Raw genomic sequence first — 18,084 nt, forward strand, 5'->3', positions numbered from 1 at the left:
TACATACTGACCGAAATACAAGCAGCATGTATCAGACACCAGCAGCATTATATCAGCCATTCATGTTTAACACAATACAGTGTTTCAGGGAAAAAAAAAAAAAAGTTTAAAAGCTGGGGACAGAGTCAAAAGTCGGACAGACGGGAACCCAGATCAGTGACCTAGAGTGACAGTAACTGCAAAACAGTGGGCAGACAAAGGCTGCCAGGGACCCTCCTGTCCGACCAGTCTCTTGTGCGGCTTGGAGTCTAACAGCTATTAAACTGGATTATACTCTCAAAAGTACAGCATGTATCAGTTGTCAGGTTCCCTTTAAAACCAGATAATGGGCACCTATTCTTTTTTGCATTTATCTCAGGTCATTTAAAACGGATTGATCAGTCAATAGATTTCGATTTCACAATGTAAGCAGTATACCATAGTAAACAGATCTTAACAGTGATGAGGATGTTGTAATACTGTGAAAAATCAATTGTGAGAATCTGACAAGCCTGATATTAACCCATTCCAGACAGTGATTGTCCATTTTTGCATGTTCATATTTTTCGCACCTTCTACCAAGAGCCTTTTTTTCCCCACTAAGTTGTATGAGGACTTTTTTTTTTATCAGAATGAACTGTACTTTGAACAATACCATCAATTTTGCTATAAATTGTACTCAAAAATGGGAAAGCAAATGTGTTTTCTAAGCTCACCCTTCTAGACGCAGTTACGTTTGTTCGTTCTTTAAGTTGTGGATCTGTAGGTAGATTTGTCCAAATAATGTATGGCGTGTCATACTTGTCACGAAGTCTCGGACACCTCTTGAAAACGAAGTCAATGAGGAAAAACTTAATGCCAGCATAGAGTCCTAAAAAGCAAAAAAGATCACATGAGTAAGCTATAAAATCAAATGTAGGGGAAAACCAGGCTTATGTTAACCTCAAGACAGGACATTTTCCAGTTTTATTTTTTTACTCACCTTCTAAAAGCAATAACTTATTTGTCCATCAAGAAAACCATATAAGGGCTTGTTTTTTGCAGTACAAGTTGTAGTTTTGAATACAACACGATTTACTTTACCATATAATGTAGTGAAAAACGGTGACAAAATTCCAAGTGTGGTAAGATGTGCCTGTGATTGTTTCATTGCATATAAGCTGAGCTTTAAAAGGAGGACCTAGAAAGCAATTACTGGGGCTTCAGCAGGCCCTCGTCTGCCCTGACAACCCATCTTTTCCCTGCGATCACGTTGCAGAGGGGCTATGGTGCGCACACCGGCAGTGATGTCATTTAAATATTGCCATCAGTGATCAACAACGCCATTTAAGTTGTGAAACAGGCAGGCTCAGTTCCATATACCCACCAAGACCATATGATGTTAATTTTACACTATGTGGTTACAATAGGGTTAATGGATTCACGGTGCTTCAAATAGATATTTATTTTCCAAAATAGTTTTCATTGATCGATATACAGAGAAAAATTATTTGATTTCAGTTGTAGCTTAAAGGATGTTATGATCGGTGGTGTCAACGTTTGGGACCTTCACTAAATTTGGAGAAAAAGGTAGCAACACTAGTTAATAGCAAGTCCCCTTCTTCGTTTTTCCTAAGCTCCATGAGACCCCCTCATAAAGCTTGGATGCGTCAGGTTATGATCGGAGGTGACTTTTCCAACCTTTACTAATTAGGACAAAGAGGTTGCAACACTGGTTAATAGCAAGTCCCCTTCTACGTTTTCTTTCCATTCCACTGTCCGTTGAATTCCAACCAGAGTACACTTCATTCTACTTAATGTGCTTCTGATTAGGTGATCACCTGTACCACATCTTATTTAACAAAGGAAAGTATAAAAAACACTGCTTTGGTCTTTACAATCCTTTTGCAATATGACAAGCTGGATTGCAAAACAAGTGCTAGTAATCTCACAAAAATAATAGGAATGAAAAAATAACAACCATGCCGAAGGAGTTGAAAAGAAAAGTCTTGAGTGAAGAAAAGATAAGTTTAATTCTGCCTTTACTAGCAGAGAGATACAGTGAGCATCACGTTGCCTCAATGCTTAAAATTTCTAAGACGGCAGTCCATTACAACAAGCTCAAGCAGCAGACATTGGGGACAACAAAGCTACAGACTAGCAGAGGACGAAAGCGACTCTCCACTGACCAGGATGACCGTCATCTTATTCGAATGTCACTCAGGAACCGCAGGATGACCTCAAGTAACCTACAAAAGGAATGGCAAATGGCAGCTCGAGTGAAGTGCACGGGAAGAACAGTTCGTAACAGGCTCCTAGAGGCAGGGCCCAAGTCATTTAAAACTAGAAAAAAGCCTTTCATCAATGAGAAGCAAAGGAGAACCAGGCTGAAGTGCGCCAAAGACCATAAAGGATTGGACCATAGAGGACTGGAGTAAGGTAATCTTCAATGAAGAGTCTAATTTTCAGCTTTGCCCAACACGTGGTCATCTAATGGTTAGACAGAGACCTGGAGAGGCGTACAAGCCACAGTGTCTTGCACAGACTGTGAAATTTGGTGGAGGGTCGGTGATGATCTGGGGATGCATCAGCAAGGCTGGAATTGGGCAGATTAAACTTTGCGAAGGATGTATGAATGAAGCCGCATACAAGGTTATCCTGGAAAAAACAGTTTCTTCCTTTTGCTCAGGCAATGTTCCCCAACTCTGAGGACTGGTTTTTCCAGCAAGACAATGCACCATGCCACACAGCTAGGTCAATGTGTGGATGAAGGACCACCACATCAAAACCCTGCCATTGCCAGCCCAATCTCCAGACCTATAATCACATTGAAGACCTCTGCAATGTAATCAAGAGGAAGATGGATAGTCACAAGCCATCAAACAAAGAAGAACTGCTTAAATTATTGCACCAGGAGTGGCATAAATTCACCCAAAAGCAGTGTGAAAGACAGGTGGAAAGCATGCCAAGACGCATGAAAGCTGTGATTAAAAATCATGGTTATTCCACAAAATATTGATTTCTGAACTCTTCCTGAGTTAAAACATTAGTATTGTTGTTACTAAATGTTTATGAACTTGTTTTCTTTGCATTATTTGAGGTCTGAAAGAAATGAATGTGTTTTTATTTTGAGCATGTCTTATTTTCAGAAAATAAATAGAAAATGTATTCCTTGGAAATTCGGAGACCTGTTAGTAGTTTGTAGAATAAAAGAATTTACATTTTACTCAATAAATAAACCTAAAAAGAGCAAAATCAGAAAAACTGAAAATTTTGCAGCGGCCTGTTAATTTTTGCCAGAGCTGTATATGCACACATTTCATGATCGATATTGGTGACAGAGGTCAGACCTTTGCCAGACAAAATAATGGCATATCTTTGATAGAATACATAAAAGAAACTAAACACAGCAGTTCTCCACTTAGTAATAACTGGTCTCCCAGCATCAGTTGTGGTTGGGAAATGTTCCTACAAGAGAACTTAAGAACTATGTTGAAGTGCCTAAATGGAGAAAAAAAAAGCATGCAGCAACTTAACACAGACAGCAAAACCATAAATGAATCAACTTACCCATACAGAGTCCGATCAGTCTATATGGGAAAAAGCAGGAGGCAATGAAGGCTGCCCATAAGCCAACATATAGCTTCTGTGTAATTTCAGGCTGGACCCACATGAATAGGCTAAAATTGGGACATAACACAAGAACAGATTAATTATAGTCATATTTTTTTTTTCTCAACTGAAAAGCTTAAAATAATTAACAACATACTTTTTTATTTTTTCCAGGATGTCTGACATCTTTCCAAACAGGTTCTGAGAATGGAGCAGAAGTATTATTAAGTTTTCTTGGAAAGGAACAGTGAAGATATACGAAAGTATTCACAAGAGAAACACTTTATTGACAGGAAAAGTGTGACAACTATAAGAATTAACTTTGTTCATTAATGGTCACATTTTTCTCAAAGGTCAAACATCAGTAACATTGTATGATAGGCTATTTCTAATGGTGAGATTGGTTCCTGTAGCAAACACACACAATATCCCAGCAAGGTGTACAACTTAGCTGTCATTAAGTTTCATAGCAAGCCAAACTGCATTTAGCTGCAACAATACTTAGTCAATTTCTCAGTCATTAATGGCTGAAATGGGAATGTAGGAGCAATAGCTGGTTAGAGTCCGGAAACAGTTGAGAGAGCGACACCACACTGTTTCTATAGAAACTACAGAAACAGTATAGAGTTACCCCCTCGACTATTTCCATAGTGCCTATAGAAAAATAAATAGGCGTTACTAAAACTGAATAACAGCACGCTATGCTATTTCTGTATTTCCTATTCACTTCTATGGGAGCTGCAGAAACAGCATAGCGCATCCTCCCTACTGTTTCTTCAGTCTGAGATGAGGCTGCGCCATTAATGGCTGGAACAGAGATTGAGTGACCTTTTGAGGTTCCAGAGTTCTTAGCTATACTACTGCTCTAGTAGTATACTCTCAGTACAGTGGAGTTTAACAGACCTGTGCTTTCTGTGCTACATCCAGAACCAACTGGAACTTCTCAGAAACTGTGAGGTCTTCCTTTGGAGGCTCCTAAAAAAGGTAAAAAACAAAATTATATAAAAATCTTGAATTCAGAAGTTTCCATTTTTTTTCTCATTTAAATTCTGAATTTGAGTTCCTCAGACTATAGTAAAGCCTAAACCATGCTGACCTATGTAAAAAGCGGTTTATGGAAAGATTGCCATCAAACACCAGTCAGACCATGCTGACAGCACCCAGGGCATATGTAGGATGACAGCATGTATGGTGACATTCTAATCATGGAAATACAGTGTCATCCAAATTGTTTGCAACAGCTTTTTTTTTTTTGGAGTGTGGGCATAGGACAGTTCCTATGGCACTCTTTGCATAGCACATGTTCAAATAAAGTGGTTACATTTTGTAGGGGGTTAGCAGGTACCAATAATGTGAAAACATGAAACATGTCAATGACCAGTCAAAGGTTTGATTGGCAAAAGTCCAGGTTCTGGGTGCAGATACCTCCAACGATTGCTAAAATGAAGAGTCAAAAGCACGTGACTAAGTGCTGTGCTCCTTCATTTATGATCTTCTCTGCTTAACTTCTCACAAAGTGCGGAGTACAGACCCAAAGGAAGATCCAGAAAAGTACTTTGATGAAGACAATGTATTAATTTATTAAGTCATTGGGGTATATACGCATTACGAATCCAATGTGACAGTCATTTATTATAAGGCTGATGTTACATTTGTATAGCTCAATGCATGTAAACATACACATGACAGTTGATGCATTCTGCCTCATGACACACGCTGATCCTGTGCCTCAAATGGAAGAAAAAAATCCTATACAGCTGAATGCTACATTGTAAACCAAAAGTGATCAAATTTTATCATTTAAACAGCTACAGATTTTTACAATTGTAGAAAACATACCAACAAGTCATGTAGATATGCCATTAATAAAATAAACTATAGAACAAAGAACACAAAAATCTAGACGCCATGTAACTATTTAGCTTAGGGAGGTAAACTATTTACATGTGCAAGTGAAACTGCAGCACAATCAATAATTCACCACTGTGCCACATGGTGGCAGTACAATGCAAGGATACACTGTAATAACATATATAGTATACACACAACAGCACAGTCTAGAAATGTGACTACGCTCTAGGCACACGTATCAGAGGCTCGAGGAAAGCATGAACCAAGCCTTACCTCTAGACAGAATGATGCCAGATAGCAGTCGATATATGCGTATAACTGCTAACATCGGAAAATCTCCACAATTTCATTGTTTTAGGGAAGCCTCCACTTCAAAGATTATAGTGTGCAACCTCTGAGTGAGCCGTCAAAACCAATAGGAAAAAAAATGCTATTTTCGGGGCTCGTATAAATACATCGGATACAAAGGAATTTACAATCCATTAAGAAGACTGTCCTGATCAGGTAGTGTTCTCCAAAAGGTGACCGTATAGTATATTACGCCACAAGCTAAACTGAGCCAGCAATAACCATCTGCTGCCTTCAAAGTACATCATACGCAGAGCAAGTACGGCAGAGAACAAACCTGGTGGCTGCCATCACGTCACCTCTGAAAACACTACATCTAATATAACTGCTCAAGAAAATTGTATTGAAACAGATTAACAAAATGCTATTTAATTTACAACTTCAATTTAGGTGTAATATTGCTGGAGATTTTCGGCCTAAAGCCTGAAGCTACTGGGAAATTTCATTAAAAAAGGAGTATTCCCATCTCAAAGACCATATCCCAATACATTATGTGTAATAATACTATTAATACCTCCAATTAGAAAAATAGTATATTTGTCTTGATTCGCTATGTTACTTACCTCATGTGCAGGCCATTACAGTATCTTAGGTATCCATGGTTACGACCACAAACAACTAACTCTGAGTGGTCAGAACCATGGGATACCTAACCTTCAATGTCCTGCACATGGTGTAAGCGACATAGCTAATCAGGTATTGGCTAATATTATTACTACCCCACCTACTACATATTGAAATAGGATCTTTGAGGTGGGAATACCCATGTACAACATCATTTATATTGCCGAAAAAGTAGCCACGCATTTAATTCAAACCACGCCCATCTGCATTGACATTCCTATCCTGAGCGCGCGCGTGTGTGTGTGTGTGTGTGTATGTGTATATGTATGTGTGTATGTGGTGTGGTGTGTATGTATGTCTGTATGTATGTGTGTATGTATGTATGTGTGTATGTATGTATGTGTGTATGTATGTATGTATGTGTGTATGCATGTATGTGTGTATGTATGTGTGTGTATGTGTGTGTATGTATGTGTGTGTATGTATGTGTGTATGTATGTGTGTATGTATGTATATGCATATGTGTGTGTGTTGTGTATGTGTGGTGTGTCCACTAGTGATGAGCGAGCATGCTTGTCACTACTCGGTACTCGCACGAGTATCACTGTACTCGGGCTGCTCGGCGGGGACCGAGTAATCTCGCGATACTCGTGCTTTACTCGTGGTCTTCATTTCTGCATGTTGGCGCTCTTTTGAGAGCCAGCCCTGATGCAGGGATTGGCTGGCAGACCACTGCAATGCCACAGCCCTGTTAGTTGTGGAATTGCAGTGATTGGCCGGCCTGCACAGCGTCACCGAGCCTTTATATAGGCCGGCGCGCTGTGCTCTGCTCACAGCTATTCTGACAGTGAGTGTAGGGAGAGTGTCGCTGATTCAGGGAAAGCTTTGCGGCCCTTTATAGCTTTTTCAGTTGCAGGGCTGCAAACAGTGTGACCAAAAGTCCTTCTCAGGACTATTCTAGTTGTATACAGGCAGGCAGGGTATAGCCAGGTCGGCGTACAGTAGCAGAGTCCTTCTCAGGACTATTGTTGCTATATACAGGCAGGGTATAGCCAGGTCTGAATACAGGCTAGTGACCAAAAGAGTCCTTGTCAGGACTATTGTAGCAGTATACAGGCAGGCAGGCAGGCAGGGTAGTGGTGACCGTATACCAGCCTTCATATCTGGGGCTGGTGTACACAGTGTAAAACAGTCCAGATAGTGTCTGACTTGTCTGTACTGTAATTGTCGCTCCCCAAAAAAACCTGTTAGGTTATTATTGCGTCCGTGCTTGGTTTTTAAAACCGCACGTGTGTGCCTGTTGGTGGCAGCGTACAGGTGCACTGGTGTGCGTTTACCAAACTATTATATAACGCACAAGTGTAGTGTATAATACACGTCAGTCAGCAGTGGCTGATAGTGTCAGAGTTCTTAATTTTTGCTCCTAAAACCTGTGTTAGGTTATTATTGCGTCCGTGCTTGGTTTTTAAAACCGCACGTGTGTGCCTGTTGGTGGCAGCGTACAGGTGCACTGGTGTGCGTTTACCAAACTATTATATAACGCACAAGTGTAGTGTATAATACACGTCAGTCAGCAGTGGCTGATAGTGTCAGAGTTCTTAATTTTTGCTCCTAAAACCTGTGTTAGGTTATTATTGCGTCCGTGCTTGGTTTTTAAAACCGCACGTGTGTGCCTGTTGGTGGCAGCGTACAGGTGCACTGGTGTGCGTTTACCAAACTATTATATAACGCACAAGTGTAGTGTATAATACACGTCAGTCAGCAGTGGCTGATAGTGTCAGAGTTCTTAATTTTTGCTCCTAAAACCTGTGTTAGGTTATTATTGCGTCCGTGCTTGGTTTTTAAAACCGCACGTGTGTGCCTGTTGGTGGCAGCGTACAGGTGCACTGGTGTGCGTTTACCAAACTATTATATAACGCACAAGTGTAGTGTATAATACACGTCAGTCAGCAGTGGCTGATAGTGTCAGAGTTCTTAATTTTTGCTCCTAAAACCTGTGTTAGGTTATTATTGCGTCCGTGCTTGGTTTTTAAAACCGCACGTGTGTGCCTGTTGGTGGCAGCGTACAGGTGCACTGGTGTGCGTTTACCAAACTATTATATAACGCACAAGTGTAGTGTATAATACACGTCAGTCAGCAGTGGCTGATAGTGTCAGAGTTCTTAATTTTTGCTCCTAAAACCTGTGTTAGGTTATTATTGCGTCCGTGCTTGCATTTAAAAACCGCACGTGTGTGCCTGTCGGTGGCAGCGTACAGGTGCACTTGTGTGCAATTTCCAGAAACTTTGATATAACGCACAAGTAGTGAATATACACGTCAGCAGTGCACAGCATTGCAAAATGCGCAAGGGCATTGGCAAGGAACAAGGAAGTGGACGTGATGGTGGTGCAGGCAGAGGCCGAGGTCGTGGGCAAGCTCTAATTTCGCCACAACAAAGGGCCACATCTAGTCGCTCGCACGTCCTGTCCCAAATTCTTGGGGACCGCAGCAGTACACCGCTCTTGAACCAAGACCAGTGTCAACAGGTTGTTAGTTGGATAGCGGATAATGCTTCCAGTCAGATTGGCACCACCACAAACACTCTGTCTTCCACACGGTCAAGTGTCAGTAGCCGTGATACTGCACCGCACATTTCTGAACCTGATCCTCCTTCCTACCACCAGGCTGAGTACACGTCCTCCTCGGACATTAATGATCCCACACTTGGACACTCGGAAGAGCTGTTCACGTTTCCATTCACACATTCTGGCCTCTCGCCAGCTCATATTGAAGTGGGTCATGAGGAGATCGTCTGTACAGATGGCCAAATATTTGAGCAGCCACGTTCTCACGAAGTTGGCAACGTGTCTCAACAAGTGGTGGACGATGATGAGACACAATTGTCAGCAAGTCAGGAGGAGGAGCAGGGTGCGGAAGAGGAAGACGACGTGGTGGATGATCCAGTAACTGACCCAACCTGGCAGGAGGATATGCAGAGCGAGGACAGCAGTGCACAGGGGGAGGGAGGCGTAGCATCACAACAGGCAGTAAGAAGCAGGGTGGTGGCCCCAGGCAGAAGTCAGGCAACCGTTCCCCGGAACAACACGACGACACAAGGTGCCTGTACAAATGTTAGGTCTTCACGAGTCTGGCAGTTTTTTAAGTTGGATCCAGATGATTCAAAAAAGGCCATTTGCAACACCTGCCGTGCCAGCATCAGCAGGGGTACCAAAACTAGCAGCCTGACCACCACCAGCATGATCAGGCACATGTCAGCCAAGCACCCGACTTTGTGGGAAGTACAACAGAGTCGAGGAGCAGTGCTTGCTGATGTCACTGCTACGTCTTCGCTGGTTGTGCATGCGAGCCAATCCTCTGTCCATGCTGCCTGCGAACAAGCCTCCTCCACTCCTGCACCTGCAGTTGCCTACGCAGAAAGAACACCATCATCAAGCACGTCCTTGTCCCAGCGCAGCGTTCAGTTATCCATTCAGCAAACCTTTGAACGCAGGCGCAAATACACTGCCAACACCCCACATGCCACAGTTCTAAATGCTAACATTTCGCGACTGCTTGCGCTGGAAATGTTGCCTTTTAGGCTGGTGGAGACAGAAGCATTCCGTGACCTGATGGCGGCAGCTGTCCCACGTTACTCGGTCCCCAGCCGCCACTATTTCTCCCGGTGTGCCGTCCCCGCGTTGCATAACCACGTGTCACAAAACATCACACGTGCCCTGAACAACGCTGTTTCACCCAAGGTCCACCTAACCACAGACACGTGGACAAGTGCTTGTGGGCAAGGCCGCTACATCTCGTTGACGGCACACTGGGTTAATATTGTGGAAGCTGGGACCCAGTCTGAGCGAGGGACGCAACACGTCCTTCCCACACCAAGGTTTGCAGGCCCTACCTCAGTCAGTGTTTCACCCACACTCTACAGCTCCGGAATGTCATGCTCTTCAGCCTCCTCCTCCTCCTGCGCATCCTCATCCACTGTGCCCTCCACACCAGTCACAAGCTGGAAGCACTGCAGCACTGCCTCGGCGAAGCGGCAACAGGCTGTGCTGAAGCTAATCTGCATAGGTGACAAACCCCACAATGCAGAAGAGCTGTGGACAGCTCTGAAACAGCAGGCAGATCACTGGCTCACACCTCTGAACCTAAAGCCAGGAAAGGTCGTTTGTGACAATGGCCGGAACCTGGTGGCGGCTTTGAGGCGAGGCCAGCTGACACATGTTCCATGCGTGGCCCATGTGCTCAACCTCGTGGTTCAGCGGTTTATAAAGTCATACCCAGAGCTGTCTGATCTGCTGGTAAAAGTTCGCCGCCTGTCTGCACATTTTCGAAAGTCACCTACTGCTTCAGCCGGCCTTGCCGGCTTTCAGCGCCGTTTGCATCTTCCGGCTCACAGACTGGTGTGTGATGTCCCCACGCGTTGGAATTCAACTCTGCACATGTTGGTCAGGATATGTGAGCAGAAGAGGGCAGTTGTTGAGTACCTGCATCACCTAAGCCGTCGGGAAATGGGTCAAACTCCACACATAACACCTGAGGAGTGGAGATGGATGTCAGACCTATGCACCATCCTCCAAAACTTTGAGGACTCCACCAAGATGGTGAGTGGTGATGACGCCATTATTAGCGTCACCATACCGCTACTCTGCCTTCTAAAACGGTCCCTGCTGAAAAACAAACATGATGCATTGCAGGCGGAGCGCGATGAGTTGCAGCAAGAAACAGTAGTGGGTGTGGGTGATAACACACAGCCCAGCCTCGTCTCATCACAACGTGCAGTGGAGGACTATGACGAGGAGGAGGATGAAGACATGGAGCAACTCTCCGGCCAAATTGAGGATATGACATGCACACCAGTCATATCCTCGATTCAGCGTGGCTGGCCAGAGGACAGGGTAGATGAGGAGGAGGAGGAGGAGGAGGAGGAGGAGGAGGACAGCATGTTCAGTCATCTTGTTGGTCAGGCTACTGAAGTCCTGGCTGTTAAGAGTCTGGCGCACATGGCTGACTTTATGGTAAGCTGCCTGTCTCGTGACCCTCGCGTTAAGAACATCTTGGCCGACAATCATTACTGGTTGGTAACACTGTTAGACCCACGCTACAAGGAGAACTTTTTGTCTCTTATTCCCGTGGAGGAGAGGTCAACCAAAATGCAGCAGTTTCGGAAGGCCATACTCACGGAAGTAGGCAAAGCATTCCCCTCACAAAACGCTAGCGGCATAGGTCAGGAATCAGTGGACAACCGAGGCGTACAGCCGAGAGAGGCACAAGTCCAATCCGCCAGAGGTAGGGGAACAGTCTTTAAGATGTGGGACAGTTTTCTCAGCCCCTCACGTACCACAGCCCCTGAGGTGCGGGGTAGTGCCACAAGAAATCCTAAGTTTGCCCAGATGCTGAAGGAGTACCTTGCAGATCGAACAACTGTACTCCGACATTCCTCTGTGCCTTACAATTATTGGGTATCCAAGCTGGACACGTGGCATGAATTGGCTCTCTACGCCTTGGAAGTCCTGGCCTGCCCTGCTGCTAGCGTTTTGTCAGAGCGTGTTTTTAGTGCCGCAGGTGGAATCATTACAGATAAACGCACCCGCCTGTCAACTGAAAATGCTGACAGGCTGACTCTGATAAAGATGAACAAGGGTTGGATTGGGCCAGACTTCACCACACCACCAGCAAATGAGAGCGGAGTTTAAAGTTTGCCATGTACCTCCACTCACCCATGGGTACACTTCTCGACTTTGGATAATCGCTGGACTGCTCCTCCTTCTCCTCATGCGCCATCATGATGACCGTTACAATAGTTAGGTCTTTGTTTCAGGTATACCCCCAGTGGTAAATTTTTTCGCCCATTCTTTGCAGAATGGACATTACAACGACAGGAGACCCGCTCCTTTGCAATGGGAACAATGTTTTGAGGCCCTCATGCACGTCTCTACCCAGGGACAACGTGGAGCCTCCCAATTTTTGGCTGCCCTGCCTAAGGGCTATACTGAAATACACCCACTTCCTTACAATGGGCACTTCAGGTTTACAGGCCATCATGCACGTCTCTATCCAGGGACAATGTGGAGCCTCCCAATTTTTGGCTGCCCTGGCAAAGGGCTATACTGAAATACACCCACTTCCTTACAATGGGCACTTCAGGTTTACAGGCCATCATGCACGTCTCTATCCAGGGACAATGTGGAGCCTCCCAATTTTTGGCTGCCCTGGCAAAGGGCTATACTGAAATAGACCCACTTCCTTAAAATGGACACTTAATGTTTTGAGGCCATCATGCACGTCTCTACCCAGGGACAATGTGGAGCCTCCCAATTTTTGGCTGCCCTGGCAAAGGGCTATACTGAAATACACCCACTTCCTTACAATGGGCACTTCAGGTTTACAGGCCATCATGCACGTCTCTATCCAGGGACAATGTGGAGCCTCCCAATTTTTGGCTGCCCTGGCAAAGGGCTATACTAAAATAGACCCACTTCCTTACAATGGGCACTTCAGGTTTACAGGCCATCATGCACGTCTCTATCCAGGGACAATGTGGAGCCTCCCAATTTTTGGCTGCCCTGGCAAAGGGCTATACTAAAATAGACCCACTTCCTTACAATGGGCACTTCAGGTTTACAGGCCATCATGCACGTCTCTATCCAGGGACATTGGTGAACCTCACAATTTTGGACTGCCCTGGCAAAGGAAAATACTACAAAGACTCACTTCCTCAAAATGGGCACATTAGACTCAAGAGGCCTTCATGTACGTCTCTTCTCAGGGACATCGGAGTGCCACACAATGTTTTCACGTAAAATCTTTCATGTATTAATCTCAAAAAGTAACATACACCAGCTCTATCTCACTATTGGGTATGTGCCCTTAACATTTCTGCCATGAAAAATCATTTTGGGGTCATTTTGGAAGGTTTTCTGGTGAGTCCGTAAAAATGGCGTAAAACGCGGACAAAATTGTTCACAGCTGTGACTTTTGAGTGATAAATGCTTCAAGGGGTCTTCCCCATGCTGTTGCCATGTCATTTGAGCACTCTTCTGAGACTTTTGTGCCATTTTTAGGGTTTCTCCATGCTGCCGGGAGGTCATTTCACAAAAATACTCGGGTCTCCCATAGGATAACATTGGGCTCGTTGCTCGGGCCGAGTACACGAGTATCTTGGGAGGCTCGGCCCGAGCTTCGAGCACCCGAGCTTTTTAGTACTCGCTCATCACTAGTGTCCACTCATCTCCATAACAATGAAGAAAAAAAAAAAGACATTCTATTGATTTATATGTATATCAGGCCTCATGTTTTGGCCCCCTAACTTAAAACATACATACATAAAAGAGTTTAACAGTGTGAGATTGGGCAACTAAACCTTCTGACCAATTATCACCCATTCATTATAGAACTGCAAGTAAACCTGACATTTTTTTTACTTTACTTTTTTTTTTTTTAAAGAGCACAGGGAGAATCATTACTATATGATTACACAATCATAAAGGGGGAGAATGACCCACCTGCTTATCAATAGGGTTTTATTATTATTAATATTATTTATTATAGCGCCCTTTTTTCCATGACGCTTCACGTGTGAAAAAGGTATACATAAAAACAAGTACAAGAATCATTAACAATACAAAACAGACTGGTATAGGAGGAGAGAGGTTTCCTATAGATACCTGTAATAAAGGCCTCTATAGTGGCGGACACATTTTAAGCCCCTGGTACAAACATACTATACACCCATGCAATCAATAGTAACATCTCCTGAGGCACTTACTATGGGTTCTGAAACTTGAGGCACAATGCACCACTGTATCCTCCAACCCCTATGTACAGAAAGGCAGACAGAAGGACAAACCATGAATTTAAAAACAAATGGGAAATTAATGTAAACCACAAAATGGTCAACAAATTTTACAAGTACATATTTGTTTTAATTATACTGCAGAGGACAAAAAAGTGAACCATAAAAAAACAGTAACAAAGTAAATAACGTATACCATATATTCGTAAAAATAATCCATTAGCTGACTCATGCTGCCCGAACCACAGAGCTACTGCAAGAAAAACATCTTTGTATTATTCTGAAGTATTCTGACATACTGTGGTGTTACCGAAAAAATACAGTTGAAACTGCGGGCAGGGTCAAGGCTACTAGTCCAGGAATCATGTCCCACCCGGCTTCTCACTGTCCGCTCAGACTAATAAGTCTGTCACCATTAGTGTGTACTTTCAGTCTAGCTCAGGAGAGAGGAGAAGCCAATGGAGAAAGAACTCCTGGACTAGTCACCTCGGCCTCAGTTGTGCTTTTATCTAGGATCATCCCTAAAAACACGGCATGGACTCAGAATAAAATACAGATGTTTGTAATCCAGGAGGGTGTCCTGATCCATGCTGCACATCGTTTGGGCAGAAAGAATCATGCAACGGGTTCCCACTTCTCTCACTACAAAGACGTCACAAATAAAGCTTTTAATAAACTCAGATGAAATTATTTAAAATAGCTACAATAGTAAATCAGAACAATAAAGATAATCAGGCAAATAAAAGCACAGTGAAAACACGCAGGATAAAGCACATATAACAAACTAGCATGACACCTATTGTCAGATATAAAAAAAACTGCGTCAAAAACAATTTTTAAGTCAGTCACCTTTACATAAGTGACCAACAGTGGCCTAAATAAGGAATTAGACATACAGTGCTGGCCAAAAGTATTGGCACCCCTGCAATTCTGTCAGATAATACTCAGTTTCTTCTTGATAATGATTGCAATCACAAATTCTTTGGTATTATTATCTTCAATTATTTTGCTTGCAATGAAAAAACACGAGAGAATGAAACAAAAAATCAAATCATTGATCATTTCGCACAAAACTCCAAAAATGGGCCAGACAAAAGTATTGGCATCCTTAGCCTAATACTTGGTTGCACAACCTTCAGCCAAAATAACTGCGAACAACCGCTTCTGGTAACCATCAATGAGTTTCTTACAATGCTCTGCTGGAATTTTAGACCATTCTCTTTGGCAAACTGCTCCAGGTCCCTGAGATTTGAAGGGTGCCTTCTCCAAACTGCCATTTTTAGATCTCTCCACAGGTGTTCTATGGGATTCAGGTCTGGACTCTCCAGTGCTTTCTATCAAACCATTTTCTAGTGCTTTTTGAAGTGTGTTTTGGGTCATTGTCCTGCTGGAAGACCCATGACCTCTGAGGAAGACCCAGCTTTCTCATACTGGGCCCTACATTATGCTGCAATATTTGTTGGTAGTCTTCAGACTTCATAATGCCATGCCCCCGGTCAAGCAGTCCAGTGCAAGAGGCAGCAAAGCAACCCCAAAACATCAGGGAACCTCCACCATGTTTGACTGTAGGGACCATGTTCTTTTCTTTGAATGCCTCTTTTTTTTTTCCTGTAAACTCTATGTTGATGGCTTTTCCCAAAAAGCCCTACTTTTGTCTCATCTGACCAGAGAACATTCTTCCAAAACGTTTTAGGCTCTCTCAGGTAAGTTTTGCAAACTCCAGCCTGGCTTTTTTATGTCTCGGGGTAAGAAGTGGGGTCTTCCTGGGTATCCTACCATACAGTCCCTTTTCATTCAGACGCCGACGGATAGTACGGGTTGACACTGTTGTACCCTCGGACTGCAGGGCAGCTTGAACTTGTATGGATGTTAGTCGAGGTTCTTTATCCACCATCCGCACAATCTTCCGTTGAAATCTCTCATCAATTTTTCTTTTCCTTCCACATCTAGGGAGGTTAGCCACAGTGCCATGGGCTTTAAACTTCTTGATGACACTGCGCACCGTAGACACAGGAACTTTCAGGTCTTTGGAGATGGATTTGTAGCCTTGAGATTGTTCATTCTTCCTCACAATTTGGATTCTCAAGTCCTCAGACAGTTCTTTGGTCTTCTTTCTTTTCTCCATCCTCAATGTGGTACACACAAGGACACAGGACAGAGGTTGAGTCAACTTTAATCCATGTCAACTGGCTGCAAGTGTGTTTCAGTTATTGCCAACACCTGTTAGGTGCCACAGGTAAGTTACAGGTGCTGTTAATTACACAAATTAGAGAAGCATCACATGATTTTTCAAACAGTGCCAATACTTTTGTCCACCCCCTTTTTTATGTTTGGTGTGGAATTATATCCAATTTGGCTTTATGACAAATTTTTTTTTTTTCATTGAAGACAAATTAAATGAAGATAATACCAAAGAATTTGTGATTACAATCATTTTCAAGAAGAAACTGAGTATTACCTGACAGAATTGCAGGGGTGCCAATACTTTTGGCCAGCACTGTATATCTGTATAGCCACTACAGGGAAAGCATAAAATACTGTTTTTAAAAGGCTGCACATATTAGACAGCACATCATTTAGTTTATATAGTACATGATTATCTAAATCCAATCTCATCCTTCCATATACAGCTCATCTATACACAGTATGAAGCCCCTACACCTCCCCTATAGACAGTATGAAGTTCTCAGAGTTCCCCTATAAGACAGTATGATACCCCTTTACACCTCTCCTATACATCGTATGATGGGAAAACAGCTCCACCAAAACACACGCTGTATAATAGCCACTACAGTAGCCAAAACACTGATTAACGGTCCCCACTGTAGCCCCCACATTGTATAATTGGCTTCAATAGAAGCCTCCCACACTGTATGAGGGTCCCCCCCAAAGTAGTCCCCCCCAATATATAACAGCCCCCACATTAGCTTACATACTATATAAGTGCCCCCAACACCAGTGGCATAACTGAAGTCTGATGAACCCTGATGCAAGATTTGAATCTGGCTCTAACATTCCCACCCCCCTGCATTTTCAAGTAGGATGTATGGGCGCTTGTAGCTTTGTAAATCCTATAAAGACGTGTGTGGCTCCTCCTCCCCCTTCATTATGTAGTAATGTCCCCCAGCCTGGTATATGTCTCACAGCCTGGGCCAAATCCTGGTATATAGGTCTCGCAGCTTGAGCCCCATACTAGTATATGTCTCACAGCCTGGGCCCCATCCTGATATATATGTCTCCCAGCCTGGGCCCCATCCTGGTATATATATAGGTCTCGCAGCCAGGGCCACATCCTGGTAAATATGTCTCGCAGCCTTGGCCCCATGTTGGTGTATAGGTCTCCCAGCCTGAGCCCAATCTTGATACAGTTGGTACGGAAAGTATTCAGACCCCTTTACATTTTTCACTCTGTTTCATTGCAACGATTTGGTAAATTCCAAAAAAGTTAATTTTCTTTGTCAGTAATGTACACTCTACACCCCATCTTGATAGAAAAAAAAATGTAAAAACATTTTTGCACATTTATTAAACAAAAAAAAACGGAAACATGACATGGTCATAAGTATTCAGACTCTTTGCTCAGACAGACACTCATATTTAAGTATGCTGTCCATTTCCTTGTGATCCTTTTTAAGATGGTTGTACTCCTTTATTGGAGTCCAGCTTTGTTTAAATAAACTGATAGGACTTGATTTGGAAAGGCACACACCTGACTATATAAGACCTCACAGCTCACAGTGCATGTCAGACCAAATGAGAATCATGAGGTCAAAGGAACTGCCATGGAGCTCAGAGACAGAATTGTGGCAATACACAGATCTGGCCAAGGTTACAGAAGAATTTCTGCAGTACTCAAAAGGTTCCCAAGAGCACAGTGGCCTCCATAATCCTTAAATGGAAGAAGTTTGGGACCACCAGAACTCTTCCTAGACCTGGCCGTCCAGCCAAACTGAGCAATCGTGGG

General features: G+C 43.4%; 1 protein-coding gene across 3 annotated transcripts in view; it reads right to left on the bottom strand.

The window, feature by feature from the left end:
• The window catches only part of GRAMD4 (GRAM domain containing 4), a 179,028-nt gene that overhangs the window by 35,975 nt on the left and 124,969 nt on the right, over positions 1-18,084 (bottom strand). For all 3 annotated transcript variants that reach the window (XM_075345114.1, XM_075345113.1, XM_075345115.1), the window contains 5 exons: positions 14,094-14,142; positions 4,474-4,545; positions 3,728-3,771; positions 3,529-3,638; positions 696-850 (listed from right to left, as the gene is read on the bottom strand). In XM_075345114.1, coding sequence (XP_075201229.1) covers positions 696-850; positions 3,529-3,638; positions 3,728-3,771; positions 4,474-4,545; positions 14,094-14,142 — 430 coding nt within the window. The remainder of the gene's footprint in view (positions 1-695; positions 851-3,528; positions 3,639-3,727; positions 3,772-4,473; positions 4,546-14,093; positions 14,143-18,084) is intronic.

The sequence above is a fragment of the Anomaloglossus baeobatrachus genome, chromosome 4 (assembly GCF_048569485.1).
Source record: "Anomaloglossus baeobatrachus isolate aAnoBae1 chromosome 4, aAnoBae1.hap1, whole genome shotgun sequence".
NCBI classification, from domain to species: domain Eukaryota; kingdom Metazoa; phylum Chordata; class Amphibia; order Anura; family Aromobatidae; genus Anomaloglossus; species Anomaloglossus baeobatrachus.